This window comes from Labrus mixtus, chromosome 15 (genome assembly GCF_963584025.1).
Source record: "Labrus mixtus chromosome 15, fLabMix1.1, whole genome shotgun sequence".
In the NCBI taxonomy this organism is placed as follows: domain Eukaryota; kingdom Metazoa; phylum Chordata; class Actinopteri; order Labriformes; family Labridae; genus Labrus; species Labrus mixtus.
Genome location: NC_083626.1, coordinates 4,997,962 through 5,021,068, shown reverse-complemented (window position 1 = coordinate 5,021,068; position 23,107 = coordinate 4,997,962). Strand labels below are relative to the sequence as shown.

General features: G+C 40.9%; 2 protein-coding genes across 2 annotated transcripts in view; one reads left to right on the top strand and one right to left on the bottom strand.

Annotated features, from left to right (window-relative positions):
• The window catches only part of LOC132990158 (uncharacterized), a 411,085-nt gene that overhangs the window by 274,204 nt on the left and 113,774 nt on the right, over window positions 1-23,107 (top strand). The gene's annotated exons all lie outside the window — the stretch shown is intronic.
• Window positions 1,207-21,534, bottom strand: pard6b (par-6 partitioning defective 6 homolog beta (C. elegans)). Its single transcript, XM_061058600.1, has 3 exons — window positions 21,159-21,534; window positions 18,656-18,878; window positions 1,207-2,845 (listed from the first exon to the last, which is right to left on the bottom strand). The coding sequence occupies exons 1-3, from the start codon at window positions 21,219-21,221 to the stop codon at window positions 1,899-1,901; spliced, it is 1,233 nt and encodes a 410-aa protein (XP_060914583.1). The 5' UTR covers window positions 21,222-21,534; the 3' UTR covers window positions 1,207-1,898.

Genomic DNA, 23,107 nt, shown 5'->3' with positions numbered 1-23,107 from the left:
AATCTTGATTTAAGGGTGCATTAAAATAATAAATGTTTTCAGATTCAGATTAACTCCAATTCTGAAAACACTATGAGTCCAGTCAGAGTAATTTATACAGTCTAAAATCAAATACTTCAAAAGGGCTCAGGAGTTTTAATTCAGTATTTTTAAAAATGCAAAGTTCAACTTTGACAAGAAATAATGACTTATTTTTTTTAATTTTTTTTTTTACATTTTTAAAAGTTGAGCAAGTTTTAGGCAAGAGGAAGTTCCTGACAGTCTCGTTTCAAGAATAGAGAAAGATTTAATTGAAATGCATATCACAGTGCGGAGCCAAGTTATACAGACCTGCCTCACTTTTATCCAATACAGAACGTGAATCCATTCGTACCTGCATGTGTGTTTGTTTAAATATTCCTCATTCAGACCGGCCTTTATGTCGACATACAAGCAGTTTCTCAAGTATCACTGTATGTATCACTTAATTACTCTAAAACTCTATATGCTTAGAGTGTTTCAGTCCAGCTATTGATCAGCCATTTAGACCCGAGGTCAATATACAGTAGTTATTCAGAGTACAGTTGTTTTACATTCTCATTCAGTGTTTTTTTTTTTTTTTTTTTTAATCAATAAGAAAGGAAATACAAAAAATGAGACATGTTGCAGAAATACTGGATAGAACACTTTTCATTTGTGAATGTCTCAGAACACATCCAAGTGAACTCAGGGCTGAAAAAGAAAATCACAGATGAATATAATGTACATCACTGAGATGAGATGCAGTTTGTCGAGTCACAGTCTAGACAGAGTGAAGGAGGGAGAGAATAAACAACCGATATCACATTCACATTTTGTCAATCGAACACGTGCAGAAGAAGAGATAGCCCTCACTATTGAAAGAACAGGAGAGTGTAACGTGAAGGAAATAAGAAAAGGGAATTGATACTAATCTGTTTTCCTTCCAGGTAGGAGAAGGGTTCTAAAATGGGTCGCTTCTTCTAATTGGTCGGATAGAAACTGGTCATACAGTCACTTGTGTTATACTGTATATGCATTGTTAAAAAAACAAAACATAAAACATATTATTAAAAATAATATAAAACGCAGGCTTTGTGGTAGGGGGGGTTATATTGCTCCCAATAATTATGGAAAATATCAACCTTTCATTATCAATCAGTCATTAACACAGGTAAAAGTAGGAAAAAGCTAACAACAGTGGTTAAAAGCATCTGAGCCACAAATGGACCCAGACTTGTTTCTTAGGTGGTTTATCCTCAGAAAAAGCTACACTATTATTGCAGATCTCAGCGCTTGGTCGATCGTTGTGGCACTCCATCGAGTTCAAAGTACCGCAACTGTGCAACCAATCACGTTGCTGTTGTCAACCCGGGGAAGGGAGGTGGTTACAGTATGGCGCAGGGCTGAGAGAGTGGGAGGATAAGGCCAAAAAACAACCAGAGATTGTCGTGAAATGTGTGAGATGAAATGTTTCAGGGAGTGAGTACGATAGGATGTGGAATTAACCTGTTCACATGATCGTCACCTTCATATATTTATGGGACTGATGCTTGGAAATGTTTGGGATACTATTTGTCATCACTGCCCTCTAGTGGAGGCTCACATAATTACAGTTTAAGAAGTGAAAAGAAGTGCTTCTGGAGGATTTTATACTTTTTCACTAATCTTTTTTCGCCTGCAGGATCAGGGGGGCGTCACCACTATGGCACACTCGTGGTCATTGGCATAGGGTGAAGTGTTTGACATGTAAGTATGCAAAAAAAAAAAAAAAATTTCATTGTGCTTCTCAGTTTGATGGTCCAGGATGTTCCCTCAGCTAGTTTTCTGATCTGTGACTCCCTCAAGTGTGTGTAGTAGTATTAAGGTGGTTCCAAGTGTTTAAAGTGTAAATGCCCAGTCTAGAGAGTTATAACAGTGCCATCTTCCTCCAGACTCCGCCTCTCTGTTGCTCTGTCAGGCGAGGGCGTACTCGAAGTAGCATTGGTGTTGCTTAGCGATCCACTGCTGCCGCTGGCTGGCAGGGTCCCGTTGGCATTGATGGAGAGGGCGGAAGTGGAGCTGGTAGCAGCCCGGAGGTTTAAGTGCGGCTCGTAGCGAGGCAGCGAGGGCATGCTGTAGTTGGAGGCGGCTCGTCTGATTGGCTCAGCCTCGCCTCTTGCGTCGATCACCAGATCTTCGTCATCCTCATCGCTGTCCAGATCCCCAACAGGAAAGTTCTGAATGATGTGTGTTGGCATGGAGGCAGCAGCACCTACCCCGCCGTGCGATGAGTAGCCGTAGTAGCTGGCGCCGCTGTCTGACGAGCGTCCTGAGCTGCCGGATGCCGTCCCCCCTCCTCCTCCTCCTCCTCCACCACCACGAACAACATTATTTCGCTGGTTAGCAGGTTTGACTGTGATGATGAGGTTGTGGCTGTTGGCGATCATCATGTCCGTCACCTGGTCCAGAGACTTCCCAACCACCTCGATACCGTTCACCTCCAGCACCTCGTCATTGACCGCCAAGAGGCCAGTGCTCTCCGCCAACCCGCCAGGCACCATGCGGGAGATGAAGATCCCCGGGACCTTCTCGAGACCCTGTGGTGTGACCCGCACGCTGGAGCCGTCGCGGATGTAGAAGCCCAGCGGTTTTTCCTGGCCGTGCTTGTAAAGGCGAACGCGTCGGTGCGTCTCGGGGAGGATGTCCACGTCGATGATGGAGGAGACGGGCCGGAAGTCTCGAGGGAGGCTGATGATCACCGGAGCTTTTTTCCTGGCGGCGTCAGGCCGCAGTAGAACCGCGGAAAGCACCGTGTTTTTCTTTCTCGTCAGCGAGTCGGTGCCAAATGTCGAGTAATCAGCCTCCTCTGCAGGAAGTAGAGAAGAGGAAGAGAGGACAAAAGGGGAAAGGGAAGAGAGAAATAAAGAGGAAATACGTTAAGAAAAGCTGATAAATCTTCCATTATCATCACCCTCATTACACATGAAGCTGTTATTCAGGATGACATTCTGTTGCATCATGTAGTTTTGGAAGAAAGAATTATTCTTTGCAATGGAGCAGCTCTACGCCTGAGGCATCCCTGCAGGGTGTCTGTTCTGAGCACGCACACACAACACATCGATCCCCAGATCTCCCCTCAAGTCAGACTGATGCAAAACGCCACACTAGCTAAGGGAGCTTTAAATCCAATTTACAGCATGTTATCAGGCTTTTACTGCCATCATGCTGCGACCCATCTCTGTGAGAGGCAGCGGAGGGCGATCAGTATGGTGATCAGTATGGTGATCAGAAATGGGATTTCACAGAAAGATTAGCACTAAATTTGTGTCACAGGTTGCCAATGTCAATCCTTAAAATCCCAAGTCTGATATTAAAATCAAGAAGCATGGAACGAATGAATGGTATGGATTAAAAAAACAGTTTGTTCATGAGTTACTGATATGCAGATGAATCAGCGTCAGACTGCTTTAAGTTCGTCAAAGCTGGGTTAAGTGTCTCTGGGCTGTTGCTTCATATTTTACATACATATTCACAAACTCACGTGTCATAAAATGTCCAACCATCAGTTACAATGTGGTCCAGATTTGGCTGCATGAGTCACCAGGATGCCATTAAACCCTGCCCATTTATGTGTTCACTTAAAGGAGGAAGTGATCACCATCATGACACTATGGACTTTAACCCGACATGGCTGATGATAACTCTAGAACCAGGGCCGGCCAGGTAAAGGAAGGAGAAACTGGACCTTGGCTCTCTAATAGTTAACCAAAAAAAAAAACACAAGCAGCTAAACATTAACTCTATGACTTTGATTCTCTACTCTTTTTCAGTTCCAGTTTTGAGTTCTGGTGTTATTTTTAAACTTCTTTTTATAAATATGCCTAAACTTTTCACCTCTACCATATTCCTCACTTTTAGTTGTTTTTAGAGCACTCTGTTTTTAGATGAAAGTGCTCTATAAATAATGCTCTGACAATTTTAGACTGAATACCCCCCTTCTCGCTGTTTGTCTCCTTGTGAGTGAGTATTTGTGTGTGTGTGTGTGTGTGTGTGTGTGTGTGTGTGTGTGTGTGTGTGTGTGTGTGTGTGTGTGTGTGTGTAGCCCGCAAAAATATCAATTCAGGTGGCTGACAAAGATTCCGGCTCTCATGTTCAGGTACGTACCCCACCACTCCCCTCTCCATCCCTAAAACCAAAACAAAGGATCAACTGTCCCGAGAAAGAGCGACAGTCTCGCGTTTCAGTTCCCATGAGGCACGAGGGTAGTGTGTATGGACACTACAATATCTTCACTTTACTTATCTAATGGGTCAACTCTTCATGAGAAGTTCAAAATAAACGGCAGAAACGGCTTCATACGAGTGTGTGAGTACAAAATAGGTGACACATGAATTCTGTTACAGAGCTCTTTACCTGCTTTTCCTACCAGCTTTTTAAATGCTGCAATAAAGAGGAGCATTATGCAAAATAGCACACAGATGGATATTTAAAAAGCAACAACACACACACCTCCGTTCATCCCCTGACACAAGGGTTGTTCATGCAGTGCAGTCATGCATAGAAGTAGGCGATGTTCCACATCTCATCTCTGCCATTCAATCTAGACTTCTTTCTATCTCAACCATCCCTCTATCTCCAGTGTAGGAAGAGACAGAGCTAACAATAGAGTTATAGTTGAGGAGAGAGAGTAAGACAGTCCCTCAGGGCAACTCTCAGGCACACACACACACACTCACACACGGCAAAGAGATGCTGTTCCGGCTGCAAATTGTTTATGCATGCAACTTCCTTACCGCTGCACATGTAAGCCTACAGTCACACGCCGAGACATTTGCAAGCACACACAAGCAGGTGTTAATTAAAACACATACAGCAGTGCACGTCATGGATGTTTAAGATCTCTGGTTAGTGGTGATGCCTGAGTTCTAATGAACTGCAGCTCTGAGTAACCCAATACCATCAAAAAAACATAGCTACATTACAGCTCATTACAGCACAGAAGCAAAGCTCTCAGTCTAATTGGTTACAAAGGCCTATAGGCAATGCATGATATGAGACACATTCACACACACATGTACACACAGTTCCTCTTTTGTGGAAGAGACATAACATTCTTTGTTTCTGCTTTTTTATTTACATGAAGGGAAAAATAATATTGCTAGCCAAATCATCCCAGTGACAGTTAGTGGATGTGTTTAATTGTGTAGCTGTGCTTCATTTTGTGTGGTAATAGATACAATATAAAAACTTCTGATTGATTGATAGATAGATAAGGTAAGATTTTAATTGGATACAAAGTAAGAAATCTTTATCATATTACATTTTATTATTGATGGACTAGACTTACTAGACACCAAATTGTCAGAGCTTCTTTCAATGATCTGGCTTGAAATGTACTTTCAATTAACCCCTGATAGTCTCTCAGTTCATCTAAGCCCTACACACATTTGTAATGACTTTCTGGTTCTCCTTGTAAATATTTAAGATGGGGATTCTTTTTTTAGTGTTTGCACCAGCAAAGAGATGCATTACTGCCACCATGTGGACTGGAGGGGGGACAAGGGGAGTGGAATTAGTGCAGAGAGTACAATTTGGGCACAACTACAAAAAAAAAGTCACTTAGTTCATTCAAATCGTCCAAAAGAACCTATGAGAAAATGCAACCACTTTACACTATACCTGCCATATTGTGCAGCCTATTTTGGTACGAATCATAAATAGTCCCAAGCATGTTTTTCTTGCTCCACTTCTGGTTAATCTGTCAGTGACTGACATATTTCTGCACCATAAAGTTAATATCCCACCCTGCTTGCTGGTAAATTTACAGAAATCAAATTTAGAGCAGTACAGGGACAGTCTAGCGTAGGACATGAGATTACAATCTGATATATTAGCATCTTGTTTTCGACACCGTGTAAGAATTCAGAGTGAAATGGATGAGTTCACATTCTTGCAAAAACAGATTAGAGTTAAGGCAGAAAGAAAAACTTTAAAGTCTTCAGTCTTAAGATGTGAGCCTCTATCAGACAGAGAGGGTCTAATTAAAATGTTCTGGGTTGTTTTTAGGGAAAAGTAGGAACCAAAATCTCTACCTGCTCTAAAAAAAGGGTCGTAAAAGCATAACCCTGAATAAAAAAATAATAACCATGCACTTGTCATGGCACTGTACAGGTTAGGTATTCAAACTATGCAGTGGTTGCTTTGATTTCCCACAATTTGAATGGAGTCAGTGAGGAGGCAAAGGAAGCGAAGCAATGGAGGAGAAAATGACAACCCAACACACATCGTCACAAGTGAGGACACACACAGTGCGTGGTCATTCCTGCCTGTAGTATGTAACACACACACACGCACACGCGCACGCACGCACACGCACACACACGCACACACGCACACCTCTACCCTGCCGTTATAGGGACTAAGACAACTGTGCCTAAGGAGAGGAAACCGCTTGTGCAAACTGGTGAACAGTGAACACATCATCTTCCTCAGAGCTCTCTTCTTTACACACGCTGGATGCATTATGATCCATCTCGGCTTTTAAAGAGCCAATGTTAATGGCTCACAGTAAGTGGGATACAGAGGCATAAAGGATACACTAAGTAAAACCATTAATTGATGCTTGGTAACACATGTCAAATCTCATGCCAACATGATACTTTTTTACTCGGGGGACATTTAAGTTTAGGTGAACTTTGGAGAAAGAGCACGATAAATTATCTGGATTTTTAAAGCCACCCAAATGACTAGAAACTGTACGACTCACTGTCAAGTGGAATTGGTTTATGTTTACACCAAAAGTTCACAGTTTCAGTTTAAAGAAGATGATGGCAGGATTGACGGTTTATGAACAACGAAGGCCAGAGAAGAAGGCTCTAGAAGAACTTTTTGACTTACTTGTTCAAATATTAAATTCCCATTAAGTGTCAGAATATGTGTAAAGTGGAGGACAAGTCCACAAGAGAGGGATAGGAAGAGCAGCATAGTGCAGCATTGTCAACACTATCAGAATCAAACAGAAATTCTCTTCCATTCATGTGTGACTGCTCTATAGCTTTATCTCGCAGAGGTCTCTATGCCCAATGAGTGCAGGAGCAATGAGTGTGCACAAGCACACATACAGATGACCACCTATGAGCATTTCATGCTGGCCAAATGTTATTTGAAGGGATTATTGCAGGCCTTTGACATTAACACAAACAAAAACCGTCGTCTTCTTCTTTTTGTCAGAGCATTGCATGTATTGATTTATGCATACATTTGGACTTTTATGTACTCCCTTCTCTAGTCACACTTCTGCATGTTCCTGCTGTGGGACTCTCAACACATACTTCCTCAGTAACAGCTCATCTAATGGTTATGCATCATTACTATTACAATGGCGTAGGACGACAAAGACTGAGTTTTTCTTGTAACATAATGATCCCTGATGACAGTAACACACCAACAATCCATTACTTCCTGGTACTTGCACTGGGAGCTGTGTCAGGGAAACCTGATACCATGACCAGGTGAAACAACAAGATCGAAAGGAGCAACATAACAACTCTATAAGCACCACTATACCTTGAGGAAGTGCTACAACTTTAACTATTACATATACTACTACTTATTCATCAATATTTCAGGTATGAATGCATTTGAAGTGATAAAATGTATAAAAAGTAGAGCCTAACCGATTTATCGGCCAGCCAATAATATAGGCCGATATTAGCATATCAAGTTACTATCGGTAACGTCTAATTTTATCGTAGATATCCACTGATATTACTAGATTTATTCATCAGTCAAAATACATTTAATCTAAGTATCATTGTATTACACTAGCAATAAAGATTTCTGTCACCAGCAGAGTGTGCTCTATAGATTACTGGATATCTTTTCCACAAGTGTTTGATAACTGCATTTGATAAATACATGTAATAAATGTGTAACTATATCTATCAATTTCTAAAGATCAAACATAGATCAAAGAAAGATATTATCTGCTGATTTATCGGTATCAGATTTTTCTCTTCCTAATATCGATATCCGCATCAGCCACAGAACTCCCGTAGTGTTCGGCCCTAATAAAAAGTAGAATAATCTTTAATTATGAGGCTCAACATCTTGTACAAGACTTGTATTATTACAACTACTGGAGTGGTCAGAGCAGATGCTGTATATTAATCTGTAAATAAATACTATGAGTAAATGTACCAAAATATGCATGTGTAGTGCTGTAGCTAAGAGCAAGGACCATTTTTTCTTTTTATAGTAAATAAAACTGTTGCTCATAAAACCTTCAGTCATGAGAGTCCAAAAATAAAATGTCTCAAGGATCTGAGTTTAAAAAAAAAAAAAAAACTCTGAGAAAAAGTGAAGCAGTTGATGGTTGCGGTGTTCTGGAAACACTCAGGTTCTGTGATGACAAGCCGGGAAATTTACCCCAGAGTCGGAGTCATGGTGCTCCTGACACAGAACAATAAGAGGGGGGAGACGACACACAGCTTGTGTGGAGGAGAAAAAACAGGGGTGGTGTACAAAAAAAGAGAAGTGAAACAGACAGGAGGGACTGATATTTACCAAATATACACACACAGGGCATGGAGAAGAAAAGAAGAGAGAGGAGGAGGAGGGGGTGATAGAAAAAATTTTAAAGGAGTAAATTCCCGGAGTGTTACTATTCCTGGCTTGGTTAGCATACCTCCCTGGCACAGCCTAGATAAAAGTGCTTTAATGCTGCTGATAAGACGGAGAGAAAAAAAAAAGGGAAGGAGGGAGGTCAAATTGCTTAGAGGAAAAAAAGAGGAGCAGAAAGAAAACAGCAGGCTAGGTTACACGATGCACTGATATGAGTGCTGCTTGGGAAAGTAAGATGCTGCACAGACCTGCAGAGGTGTGAGGTAAGCTGGAGCAAAGACAAAGCCTTGATGTGTGATTAAGATGACAATTTGAGGAATTACTTATTAAATGAATAATTCAAAAGACCCCAGTAATGAACATTACCCTGCCTTTAGGTCTCCTCAAATAATCTCACTCATGAATTCTGTATTACACTCATCATTCTTGCTTTATTAGGCTGGCCTGACACGAGCTACTTATCAAAAAACACCCAAACCAAAATCTACACTGTAGAAGAAACCAGCTTTAATGTAACGTACAGTTAACACAGCTTAAACGGAGGTTTAGCACCTGTAACACATTATATTTGCTAGTCTGCACTAAAGCAATTCCATCAATTTTTTAATGCGCCGACATAGACATTTCTTCCCTTCCTGTTACATCTCCCCTCCTCCCTATCCACACATTTTCCTCCCCTGTACCCTTCATCTGTCTCTCAGTCAGTCGTCCATCACTCAGTAGACGCCTCCACCTCTTTCAGATTCTCTTCTTTCTGCCTCCTTAATCACTCTCTTTCCTTTCAGTTCTCCTCTCTCTGTTCATCCTCTCAATGCTGTGATTTTTGAACCCCCTGCTATTACAGGTAAATCTAGCACAGGACTCACTGGTCCTTTGAGGCCTGTGTGGGAAAACAAATCCCCTCTGTCTGGGACAGTGAGTGGGACTGAGAAGAGAAGTATAGAGCTGATGAGAAGCATAAGCACATGGCATGTAGTATGGGCTTCTGGAAGAACTACTTCTGGTGCTTGTACTTGGTCCAGCTCTCAGAGTAGCTAGGAGCAGGGATGTCCTTGGGGCTGAGGCTGGATTTGAGTTTGGGACACGGTGGGGTAAGGGACAGCCACATGTCATTTGGGGATGAAGGTGTCATTATAGGGGGTTGGGTTTGGGGTGAGGTGACTAAATCTGGGTCTGATAAACCGAGTCTTCTACGCAACCCTGCAACGTTTAGTTTCCAAGAGGAGTTGGGAGAGGAAGGACAAGTTGTTGGGGAGGATGGAGGAGGAGAAGGAGGGAGGGAGGAGCCTCTGCGTGGGCTTAGAGGACCCAGGTCCACTAAGCCCACGCCCCATGTGTCGAAATAGGGACTTAAAAGGGGAGGGTCGATTAGAGGGACTCTGTGCTTCTGACTCTGTCCTGCCTTCAGCATCTGCCTCTGGAAGACAACACAGCCAACCTGTAATTAGATCTGACCACTCAAGCAAATCCATCAATGCCAAGATAAACTTTTAGCAAATTGCATTGACACTAAAGCAATGAAAGACTAAAAAGCATTACCAACTGCAGAACATTAAATTGTACAAACCATGACTTACCCAAATCTTAAATGAAAGGTAAGATTAGATGTTCCTTCTGTTCATTCTCCCCACAAAGATAATTCATACACTAAAAATGTATATCAAGATTATTAGGCTTCATAAGATAAAGTGTTTAATCAACAGTGTTTTGAAGAGCTGTACCCTACTCAGAACTGAACTCAGCTGGCTATTCAATTTAAATCTTTGACTTTTCATTCCTTCTTTTTCAGTTCAGCACTATCCTTTACTCCTATACCTTTAAAAATCCAATGTTTATCCTGCATGCTAGTTGCCTTCCCAACAGCTAGACTCTCTTAAAGGTACCTCTGAAGGTGGTACAGAGGGGGGATTACTTCATCCCCCATTACGCCTCTGTGACGGTCAGTGAAGACAAGACGTCACAGGGGAGTAATAAATATTGTGCTTGAAACAGTCTTAATAGAGCTTATGTCACTTAACCCCAATGAAGTTCCAGTTTCTGGACATCTGAATCTTAAGTTCTCAGAAAATAAAGATGAACCGAAGCTAGTGGCACCTTGACTCGCTGCACCCAAAGGCCAATTTAAAAAGGGACACAGAATGAATTGCTTCATTCAGTGTAATTAAGGTAACCTGGTGTGATTTAGAGAGGAGAAAACTTCTGTTGAAAATATCCCGGTAAAATAAAAGGTTTTGACAAAAAACACAGTGGCATCATTTGGATACTCTTTGTTTTGTAGTTTAGAGCCACCATGCTGTTGCTCCTAACACTTTGTGTAAAGTGAAGCTGCTTAAAGTAAACAGAATTGACAGAGAAATTGTGAGTGGAGTCCGGGGCTTCTTAACTCATGATTTGAACTCAAGACTTCATAGAAACATCCCCAGCCTTTTTACAGCTAAATTTCCTCTTCACACTTCTGCAAACAGCTTTTCTTGTTCAGCTGGCAGAGGATTAGATACATTGCATGAATCTTTAACTAAAAAGGCAGTATCTTAGATAGATTTATCAATCTCTCTGCCTTGTGAAGCCTCATAGTACAGTAGCTTCAGGATAAATAGTGAAATCATTTTTTCCCATAATGAAGGCTGTGGATTTTGTTCCATATAACCTGTATATTGTAATGAGGGCATGTCTATACTGCCAGTGCCTATATACAAAGAAAACACTTTCCACATCAACCTTTTTAATGTGAGCAGCCTTTATCATTATGAAATTTTATATAGCTTCATAAAAGTGTTAAGACTCTGATTAGAGGAAGAATGAGGAGCATACATGTTATAAATAGAGCCAGTTAAAGGAGCGGCATGTCTGAGCAGGGCCAAGGAGAGTAAATATGAAGGAATTGTGTGCTGAAAGAAATTCCAAGATAAGCGTATCAGTTATCATGCTTCACATAAATAACACTATTCCACCAAGCCTGGGGGACTGAAAGTATGCTTTTTAATTACAAATGTGCAAGAAACACCTGTCCACATGCAAGCCGCAACAAAACAATAATTCTGATTATCAAAAGATTATAATGTATATTTTAATTTGGGTAGAAACCAATTCTACTCTTTGATGATTTGATCTGTTTGAACACCTTTCAGCTCACACATACACAACTTTCATTTGTCAGATACAAATGAATGACTGCACACTCGTGTCTTTGTTCAGAGAAAATCTACCACCCATAGAGCAGCCCTTTGAAAGCCAGTGACAAGAACTCAAATGGCATATGCTTAAAGAAAAAAATGACGACAGCTGCAATAAATCGGTTGGCATTTATGGCATGTTTCTGAGTGCATAGCTGACAGAGATCAAAAATCCAATAAAACATGACCCACCTGACACTATCGGTATACACTGCTTCCTTTTCCTTTGTTGCCTTTGTCCAAAGTACAGCTCGCTTAATGCGGCCCACTTTTCCCTCCCTCCATCCCCAAACATCTTCTGTGATTTCTCAGCTTCTCTGGGTAATATGGCAAAAATATGACCATGGTCGGTAATGTTTTCTTTTTAAATTTTTATCGATATCTTTCTGATATTACTACCACTTTGAGGAAAATCCTGTTGATGTCAAGAGGCGTATTGATCATAAGATCTTAACATGACTCACTAAGTAAAACTGAAGTATATTATTTGTGGTAAAATTGTGCAAAACAAATTTCAGACACAGTTTACATCAGCAGTTGCGAACACTATAAGTCCAGATTTTAGGTAAGGATTTCTTCAGTGTCTGTCATTCTCAATGTTTTTATTGGGAGCTGAATTAAGTGAAGATGACTCTTCCTCTTCAATACTGACCCAATGATTAAAACCAGTAAAACAATGAGTAGAGCACTTTAATGATAACAGTGTTTCTCTGACACTGTTCAGCAGGGCTTCAGAAGCTGCAAGTCGAGCTCTTGCTAACATTAGCTCAGCCTGTCTCTACCTTCACTCTTAGACATCTGACATCTTATCCCTCATACAATTACATTATATATCCTAGTTTAAAAAAAAAAAAAAAGCCAGCACTTTGTCTCTCTCTCTTTTAGTTGTACACACTGTAACAGTATTGTCTTACATTAATAACTAACATTAGTTGAATTATGTACTGAGATATATTACCCATGGCTACTAGTCAACATTTCAGTTTCTCCCCTGCCCCTCTTTGCTTTCTCTTTCCACATTGGTCAAAAGTGCTTATCCCTCCTCTGTGTTTCTCATTCACTATTATTTTTACGGAAGCCCACACAGCCGCCCCCCCCCCCCCCCCCCCCCCCCCCCCCACCAAACTCTATCCATTCATCCTTCCTAACTGACTCATAGCTGAGAAATTCTGACAGTCTCTATAACAAAGAGCCTGGATTCCCACTGTCTTCTCCTTACTTTTCTTCCACCGCCCTCCCTCCATCTTTGTTCAGCCTGCACAAAGTCTCATCCAACCAGGTTTTTCAAGATCAAGTTTTTAACCAGGCTGTGTGCTCTCTCTCTCTCCTTAAATGCTCTCTGCTTTATAAAGCTTCTCCTCCCCTAACGTTCACCATCTCTTTCCCTGTCCATTTACACACCGTGTTAAACGAGCCAGTGCTCTGCTGCCTGGGGTCCAGTCTGGCCTGCTGTCCTGTCTAATCTAGCCAGCAGACTTGATCAGAGGCTGGCCACATTCCACCCAAAATGCCAACTCCCTCACTCCCTTCGACCTCCATCTCTCGCTCTCCCTCTCTTTTATTTCTCTCTCTCACTCTCACCCTCCCCAGCTTGGGCCTCACTCTGCATTCCTCCCTCACTAATACTATATTCCCACTTTTTGTCCTCTCTCTCTCTCTCTCTCCCTCTCTTGTTGCACTACTATCACACTAACACTGCACTCTCCCTGTTCCACTCTTCCTTAATTAGATGCCTTTCATTAACAATGCCTTTTCCCTTGTCCTCTCTTAAATACTGTTTACTCTGTCCTTTTCATCCTTCCATCTCTTATTATTAGACACAAATATGTTCCTCCTCCATGCATTCCTACTCTGGTGCTATGAAGCCGTCGTTCCCTCTCATAATTACATGCAGCATGCAGGGGAATAATTCATGCTCTGTGGAAATAAAGAGATTCAAGGCAGGAGCAGCTGATTTTGTATGATTTTCAGAACAGACTGTGCTCTAAAACTTGTCCCCTGCATGCGCTCCTTGGGGGAAATGACATTTATTACACCTGCCAGCACTTTGTCTCTCTCGATCTAATCCTTTCATCTTGCAGATCTCAGCTCACAATAGAAATAGCTTTTTCTTACATGTTCTATCACCCTGGCACGTTCTAACTTGTATATTGTGTCTCTTCTGTCACATTATTTGCCCATCTCTCTAAAGCTACATTATTTTTTCATTATTTCACAGTCTCAGGACATTGCTCCCTAACTCCTGCTCTGATACTTGCTTGGGTGTGTAGACTTTGTCCATGCTGTACTTTCACACTGTATGTTTCCTTTTCTCTTGTTGGATGACTCATGTACTGGTTACTGATTACTCACCCAGTCCCAGCTGGGATAAGCAAATAAAAGCATTCCTGTCCCTCTCCATACCTTTACCCTCCACCTTACAGCTGATAAGTAAAGACCTATTCAGGGCTGAAACTGAGCGCGCAATGAGCAACATCACCAAACAAACCCACACCCTGAAAGGTTGAAAAGGTGCCACCGCTACATGGACGACAACCTGGAAACTCTGTATGTTGTGTGAATACACAAAGCAAAGAATGTTCTGGATGACTGACGACGACAAACATGGTGTCACTCTAACCAAGAAAATATCATCTGACAACTGCTTTTGCAAGCAACACAAGATACACCTGTGCATGACTCACAGTTTCTCCAATACCAGTCGTGCTTTGATATCCGGGATGCAACTTTCAAGAAGGTCTGTATGACCTATGACCAACTAAAATATCACATCATTTCATCATGAGCAACAATGTAACTTGTGCTAATCAATCACTGTTGACTCTGTTCTTTCAAGGTTTTTACTTTGAGGCAATTATCCACAGAAGTCTCCTCCGCTTTGAAACAAGTAAACTAAAAACTAAAGGAAGCAGTTCGAGGTTGAAATCTCTGAGTTGCTCTATGGTGGACACAGGCTGTCTGATGAGGGAGTTGCTAGCAGAGCTGCCCATTAGGTCCATGTAGGAGATGTCATGTACAATATTTTTCAACAGTTTCTTTATCTCTGGTGGAAAATAGGAATTTGCATTTGCCCGGCACCATTTGGTAAAGGCTTCATCACTGACATCATTGTATTTAATTTCCTGGATTCTCAGGATCAAGTATTTTTTAAAGGCTCTGAGTCTTTATGATCATCACTTCAAAAACAAATATCACATCTGATTACCTCCAACTCAAGCTAAGTAGAGGAGATTTGATCCAACAAGCGGTAGGCTAAACAATAGTCACCATACTGGGGTTATATCCATATAACTCAATGGCTGGTTTTGTCTTAGCTTACCAAACACTACAACTCTCCTAAATTTACATTAAGCATAGAAAAGGATTGTTCAGAACATTTATCTAGTCCTCACTTTTGTTTCTATCAGTGAATCCCTGAATGTGCTGCCTGGAGGAGGTTTTAGTCATTATTAATCAGATGGTTTACCTCTGACACAAACACAAAATGAATTGAAACAACATTAGAGTATCAGACATATCCTACTATGAACTAAAGTTATAGAACAACAGAATAAACAGACATTCAGAGCATTTCTTTAAATGTTTGCAACACTGCTCGTGGCCTGTTCTGCATCCTCCCTCAGCCTTAATGAGACTCAATAACTGTTAAGCCACCTATGAACAGGGCCTCTTCACTGCTGCCATGGCAACCAGTAAACAGTGGACACCTCACTGCCAGCTCGATCGCCATCACCACATTGTTCAAGGATCGGGGGAGAGTTGAGAGATGTAGGAAATACCCAGTGCAGTGGACTTGTGTTGGTGTGAGATGAATGAATCAGTTTAAAAAATGGCCGGCATAGACTGAGTCCACACACAGTCACAACCACTTAGACCACTTTCTTTCAGCAGCGAACAATACGTCAGTAATGGCCGGTCAGTGGTGTAGCGTTGATGCCGAAACAACAACAATGTGGGCATTATTCAAGAAGCAGACCACAACAATACAACTCACAGCCTTTACATCCCTCCCTCTAGTATCAACCCATCAAACAAAACCTGCTAACACTCACTGAGGATACAGATCAAGTGTTGTTTTTAAGATACAAACACAAAGATAACTGTGTCACAGCACTTTTCTATGAAGGCCAAGTGTTGTAACAAATGTGAGTGTACACTGTGGGCTAGTCTAAAGTCCTGCTCTTATGCAGTAATGGCCATCAGATCATAGCTGACCTTACAGAGTTACAGTTTTAAAGGACATTCAGAAGTATTGGTCCAAAAATTAAAAGGCAGCTTTTAACTGTAGCTTATAAATACTGGAATGAAACAACATGGTGCTCTAAAAAATAAGCAGGGGTAGTGCAATTACTCAGGTGTGAGGGGCTGATAGCTATGGTAGGGGTTGTTCATGTATGACAAAATATGACACTCCTACTATGACCTTCATTCTTCATTGCTGATAACAAAAATGTAGCGTAACATGACAACATGGATAACAGGATAACATAACAGCGTAATAACATGCATCCCTTACACAATCTCGTGTGTGAACAAAAGAGTGTTTTTAGTGGGAGGCTACGGCAACTAAGCTGCAAAAAGGACAGATTTAAAAATACTTTTTTACCTACTGCAATTGCACTTTATAACGACTTTAAGTAAGGACAGAAGACATTTAAACTTTTAAACTTTAGCCTGAGCTGCATATATCAAACTGTATTTTGCACACTTGACTGCTTTTTTATAATAATTCTTCATTTATCTATCATACTATGCACTGGCAGATCTCGTAATTTATACTGTTATCTATGAGTAACAGCTACTTATGCACATGGACCATCCATACCACTTTTTTATCCTGGCTATGTATTGTGGGCTCATGTTTTTTGTATGGGTGGGATATGTATGTATATATGTGTTGTGTGTTTGTATGTATGCTGGCTGCTGGAACACCTACATTTCCCTGCTGGGATGAATAAAGTATATCTTATCTTTTCTTTAAAATAGGCTTTTCTTGGACCATCTTCTTTTGGTGTAGGGCCGTTTGTGGGGATACAAACAACATGATAAATGAGGCAAAAAAGGTCTTATAATAATAAAAACAAATTCTATTAAAAATCATTTCATATTGTATCAATTATTCCGTCCGATATATGAGATGGCCCATGTTATCTTTCAATTTGGGCTTGTAGTAGCCCAAAATGTGGTACCTGCATATTTGCTTTGATTGGCTGACAATGTATAATAACACTGAATATAATTCAATTATGTTACTGATAAGGCGGCAGCCCTCTAACTAACCTTTCATATTCACATCAACCAAGATATACATCTTATTCAGTACAGTAAGAAACTCTAATACTACAATGTCATACCAGTGACTTTAGCGTCCCTATATAAATAAATATATATATATATATATATATATATATATATATATATATGTCCGAAGTTCACTTCATTCCAGCAGCGAACAACTCAATGTATAGCAATCAGTAGAAATATTTACAAGTGCCTGAGGATACATAATAATTTCTCTAAAAGCTGCTAATTTGCTGCATCTGCACACTGCAAAGCTTTTTTAGCGGGGATCAACTGGTGCTAAGCAGTAAGGTGAATGGGAGGGGGGGTGCGGGCGGCGTGGTCTGCAGGGGGTTGTAGCTTGTGTGTGTGTCTCCTGTCTTTGTTCTATCTTTTCTAAAGGCAGTGCGTGACTGATGTGTGATGCCTGTTTGCCTGGATGTTTTCCTGTGTTTGTGTGTGTGTGTGTGTGTGTGTGTGTGTGTGTGTGTGTGTGTGTGAGACCATCAGTGAGCCCAGTGAGGGGCTGGTGTCTGGAGTGTGTAATTGAAACATGGTCCCATGCAGCGCTACACAGTGACCCCCACTAATCTCCCCCTGACAAAGTGGCTTAGCTTCTATAGGGTCATATGGCACGGCGAGACAGCTTAAACACAACAGACCCCGCTGTCCGGCCTGTCCTGACCAGCAGACCCTCTGGACCCCCTAATGCAACAGGTCATACTCTGCAAATCATTAGTGAAGGATGCACTTTAAAAAATCTGAATTTTATACAAGTAAGCTGACAATAAGTTTACAGTAATTCTGACTCATGAGCAAACATTGACTAACAATCAAAACATTACGGTAATTAAGCCAACAGTTCCAGGTTGTAAAACTAACCAAATATCATAGGATATGTTACGATATATTCCAATACAGAAAGAAAATAAATATCTGATTTCAGGAAAACTGTCTCAGTTTTATGAACACCAACATGTGAAGACCAGGAGTAAAGAAAAGTCACATCTTTTTAGCACAATCACAAAAATGGGAAGTGCACATCTAACTATACGAGTCCCTGCAACCTCCAACAACATAGCACAGCTTTTTGTGCTGTCTGAACTTACACTGTCCTACATCAGTGAAAAAAAAAAACTCTGCATGTGAACTATTAAACATAAAACTGCAAATGCTCATCTATCGTGTCTTTTGCAGCCTTTTATCTTGACCTCATCAGTTTTGTCCTACACAAAACTGTGTCAGAGCAAGGTCCCTGACCTTTAGCTGTGTGGTTAGAGAGGGACGCCAAAGGATATAGCTAGAGGACACTGCTGTTGAGTAGCTTGTTTGCAATGACAACTCAATAAGGAGTTAGGCAATATACAACCTTCTAAACTAAAAAGGTGAGGTGATACCTTGTTTTTCTTTTTTAATTAAGACAGAATAAACAAAGCTTAACAGCACACTCTACTGTACGACAGCCTATCCAATTTGTCAATGCTGTACTCTTTAAAGCTAATGCTAATGATTTGTTTATTTTTCCAGTGGAAAGCGGATCCGACCTAACAACCAGGTGGACAAACCAGAACTCTTAGTTCAAACACTTCCTCTGTGCTTACCTTTCCTCTGCAGAAACAGCCTGAGTAGAGGGCTAGCTGTGGAGATGGCTTTGTGGTAGTTGTCGTCATTATTGATGGGCAGCAGGTCGCCATGCACGTCGGCGTAGCCGACCAACAACTCCACATTGGGGATGCGATGTACGTGCTGCAGGAGGCCATAGAACTCATCAAAGCGGCCTGGCTTCGATCGATCCAGAGAGAATCGACGAAACTCTGCACCAAACTGAAGAGGAGTAGATATGCAAACATTACTCATGAGAGAATAATGGTGAAAACAAATATGCTTATATGGGGATCTCAGAAACTACTTATTTCAGAGCCAAACAAACCATGAGAGAGCTAAGATGTATTAGGTATGTATGAAATATTAAGAAGATTTGGGGATGTAGCAGACAAGCATGCAGTGTCCCAGTAGTTTATCAAGTTTCAAAACAGCTAACACACTGCATGTGATGAAGTATTAATGAGGACTTTGTGATGTTTATACACTCTTTTCTTAAAAAAATACAATATTTATTTTCTAATTTTAAGTGTTTCCAGGGTTATAACAACAACAGTCCAGCTAAACCTCTCCCAAAACCTGTAAAATAATAGAATAAATGATAACATAAATAATAGAACTAAATAAATGAATAAACAAGCAGATAAATAAATGAAATTTCAAAGAAGTCCCTTTTGTTGGAATTTAGGATAGAAAGTATGGCATAGAAATGTGAAGCAGAAAAAAGTGAATGAATAAGAATAATTTACATAAAACCAAGCTGTTTGGAACACAAAAAGACACATTTAAGTTGGCATAAAAGTGACTCAGTAACTGACCCTTGATATGCCTGGACGGGTACTGAATAATGTTACAAATGTATTATTTTTTCCAAGAACAGGCTCCCTAACTTTCTCGAGACACACATCAGCCAAGAAAAAATTGAGAAATTCTGAAAAAAAATTGAAATTCCAAGTGCTCTACCTGTTGACTGATTGATCAGTAGATCAAGGATACATTTTAGACTGTCACATAAACTTCAAAATTGGAATTAGTGCTGAGCGATATGACCAAAAATAATTGCTTAACAATCTGGTATGAAGCTGTCATTGGCTGATTTTAACAGATGTTTACAGCTCGCTGTCTTGTAAAACCTGCAGTGTCACACACATTTCTGTGTTGGCTGTGTGCCTCTTTTTGAGATGTTGGTATAATTAAGTCGTAGTGCTGCTCAAAGTACAGACTTTAGACAGGGTTTTCAGCAGACACTAGTTTGCTTCAGGTCAGTTACTGCCAAACAGAAACACTTCTAGTCGAGCGAGTTCCCCTTTTGGGAAATAATCTCTGCCTTATAAGCACAAAATCCGGCCATCATGAATACATTTTACATGTGCCTAGAGATACCATACAGAGAGTCATTTCTGTTGTTAATAAAGGCTCAATTTCAGCATACATGCACTGCCACCAAACATTTTGCTGGCATTCGAGTAACAAAGTGTGGTGTGTCTGGATGAATGGCTGCACATGCCTAGTCCTCAGACAACTGTTTAGCTGAGACAGAGCATGATGTCCCATTGGTGGTGTTGATTAAAAGTACCAAGTGTTGTGGTTACTGTTGCCCAGTGCTGACAAAAGATGATCTGCAATTCACTGCCAGCCTGGACTCTCATCAGCTTTGTCCATTAGTGAAAAGCAGAAATATAGAAATTACAGGTTTAGAAATCAGGGATAGTCTCAAATAGGTACATTTCACAAGGATACAAAAATACAATACATCCTAAAGGACCCTGGACTGCTCAGTCTTAAGAGCATATTCTAACTTTCTGCAAAACTTGTATTGTTACTGTTCACTCAGGAGCTAGTGTCACTAACAGAAAGGTCACAGTTTGTGTAAACATATGTAGTTAGGTAAAGTTTGTGTGTTTGTGTGTGTGTGTGTGTGTGTGTGTGTGTGTGTGTGTGTGTGTGTGTGTGTCACAGTGTCACAGGCAGGAGGCGGGCAGCATGTGGCGGAAGGAGCCATGAACCGTATGACACCTGTAAGCACAGGAGTACGCCCTCAAAAAAGGCAGATCACAACAACACGACATAACGGGCCAAATCTCAAGCAAATATCTTGAACATGTTGTCCACTTCACATGTGGTCGAGCTGTAAGAAAAACTTGACTTGAACTTTGTAGTCATGTTTGGTTAAATGAGCAGAGGGAGCGGCGGATGAGGCTGTGACAGGTGACACTGCCTCACTGCGGCGACAGCTGACAATAATAACTACCTTCAAACTTACTATTATATCAAGTTACAATCTAACTACACCTCCATTTAAATAAACGATTTAAATATGTTAAGCCATCAGCGATGTTAGTCAGTGAAACATAACCTGTGTTGTTTTTTTACGTTAGTTGTGTAATTTGTGCGACATCATAAGTTGCTATCGAGCCACTTAGCAGGCTAACTTAAATTAGCCTGAGTAGTCGTCTTGTAGAGAGTAAAGGCTGACAAACATAAAGAAGTCTCAATAAGTACCTTACTCTTCACCTCCACGGCACTCAGAGATCGGTTGCTCGGCACTCGGTGGTTTTTGTTCATGTTTCGCTAGCAGCGGGACCGCCGCCAAAGCACTCACACTCGCCCTGCTCCTGCCGCCGCCGCCGCTCGGTGTCCGTATTCTCTAGTTGTTTCCTCCGTCCCGTTAAACACAGACTGTCCCACGACTCCTCGACGTCCACCGGGTTTACGGTTGTCTCTCCAAGAATACGACAACGGCTGCCAACCAGCCGAGCTCACCCTGTAAACTTATCTCCTCTCATACTGACCGCAGCCTGCGTCTCTCTCTACACCACTACAGAGTGTACTGTGACTGTCGGTCTACCTCTTCCCATGACTCCCTGTGTGTGTGTGTGTGTGTGTGTGTGTGAGAGAGTGTGTGTGTGTGTGTGTGTGTGTGTGTCTGTGTGTGTGTGAGTGTGCCTGGAGAGAGGCGACACGACCCTTCAAAATAAGATTCAACCTCTGTCTTTCTGTCGCCCCCTTGCCTTCAAAATAAGATAATAATAATATTTTAAGATGTACTTTTACTGAAATATCAGCTTTTACACTCTGTAGTCATGCAACACACACATAGGCTGAAATATACACACAAACAGGATCCTATAGACATGCACTAATGCCGGAGAGATGTCAGAGTGACGGAGCTGCCCACAGCGGGCGCTCCTGAGCTGATGGTGGGGGAGGGGTTTTGGTGCCTTGCTCAGGGGCACCTCGGCAGTGCTCAGGAGGTGATCTGGCACCTCTCCAGCTACCAGACCAACTTCCATATTTGGTCCGCACCGGGACTTGAACCGGCGACTCTCCGGCTCCCAACCCATGTCCCTACAGACTGAGCTACTTTACCCTACTGTTGCCAAACAATGGAGCCAAATCATGCTCTAAGTAGCTAGATAAGCTAAATACCAGGAACATCTCATGTAGGGTGATTCAATTTGAGCCGTCCCGCATCTGTTAAATTAATGTTTAAGTGTCCTTCCATCATTAAACGGTCAGTTTCACGAGTTTTTATTTTTTATTTTATTTTTAGGCTTTAAATGAGACATTAGGAGTGCTTCCTATTATTTACAGTCTATGGGCTGGCTGCTCTATTTTTGCATTACTCTGCATGATATCGTAGTGTGCAAACATTTTAAACCTCAAACAATGTGTGTTTTTTTCATTTTTTTTCATTTTACTTGCATAGAGCGTATAGTATATGCTTGCATTGATGGACTATTTTGTATTAGATGTTAAATGTTAAATGTAACATTTATGAAGGTATAAATGTTGCAGGTTACTTTGTTTCTTACATTTTAGTGACCTCTTCTGGTCAAAAGTCATATAGGCCTACTGCCGCTGGCCACTGGTCCAGTTTATGCACACACTGATAAGTATTCTATCATTTGAGGAGTATAAAAGGTATACATTAACGATTTTTAACTTCTGCACAACTGATAGTGGTCATCATAAAGCTCCAATATTTAAAAATATATATATATTTTATCTGATACCATCCAATGAATACAAATTCCTTCTAGCAATATAAAATGATGGTGATAAATAGATGGATAAAGATGGATGTCGTTATGCAACTATATGGGCAGTGAAAATTCATCCACACAGGTATTTTCATTTATGTGCCTAATTAGATCTAATGACTTCTTTTTAAAAGACTGAGGTAGATTCATACAAATGATAATAAGTGACCTATTTCCTTTAGAGTTATACTCAGCTTGATGGAATTACATTTAACTCCAGTTAAGTCAATATGTGATTTCAAAACTGACGATCTAAGCGGAGCAATGTGTTGTTAATCTCACTGTCTCTAGTTTAAGATGCTGCATCACATTTGCGGAGTCTTCCAGTCAATAGGATCAATCTCATCTCTGTTCACTTTTGAAAGTCGAATTTAATTTTATTATTATTATTATTATTAATAACATAAA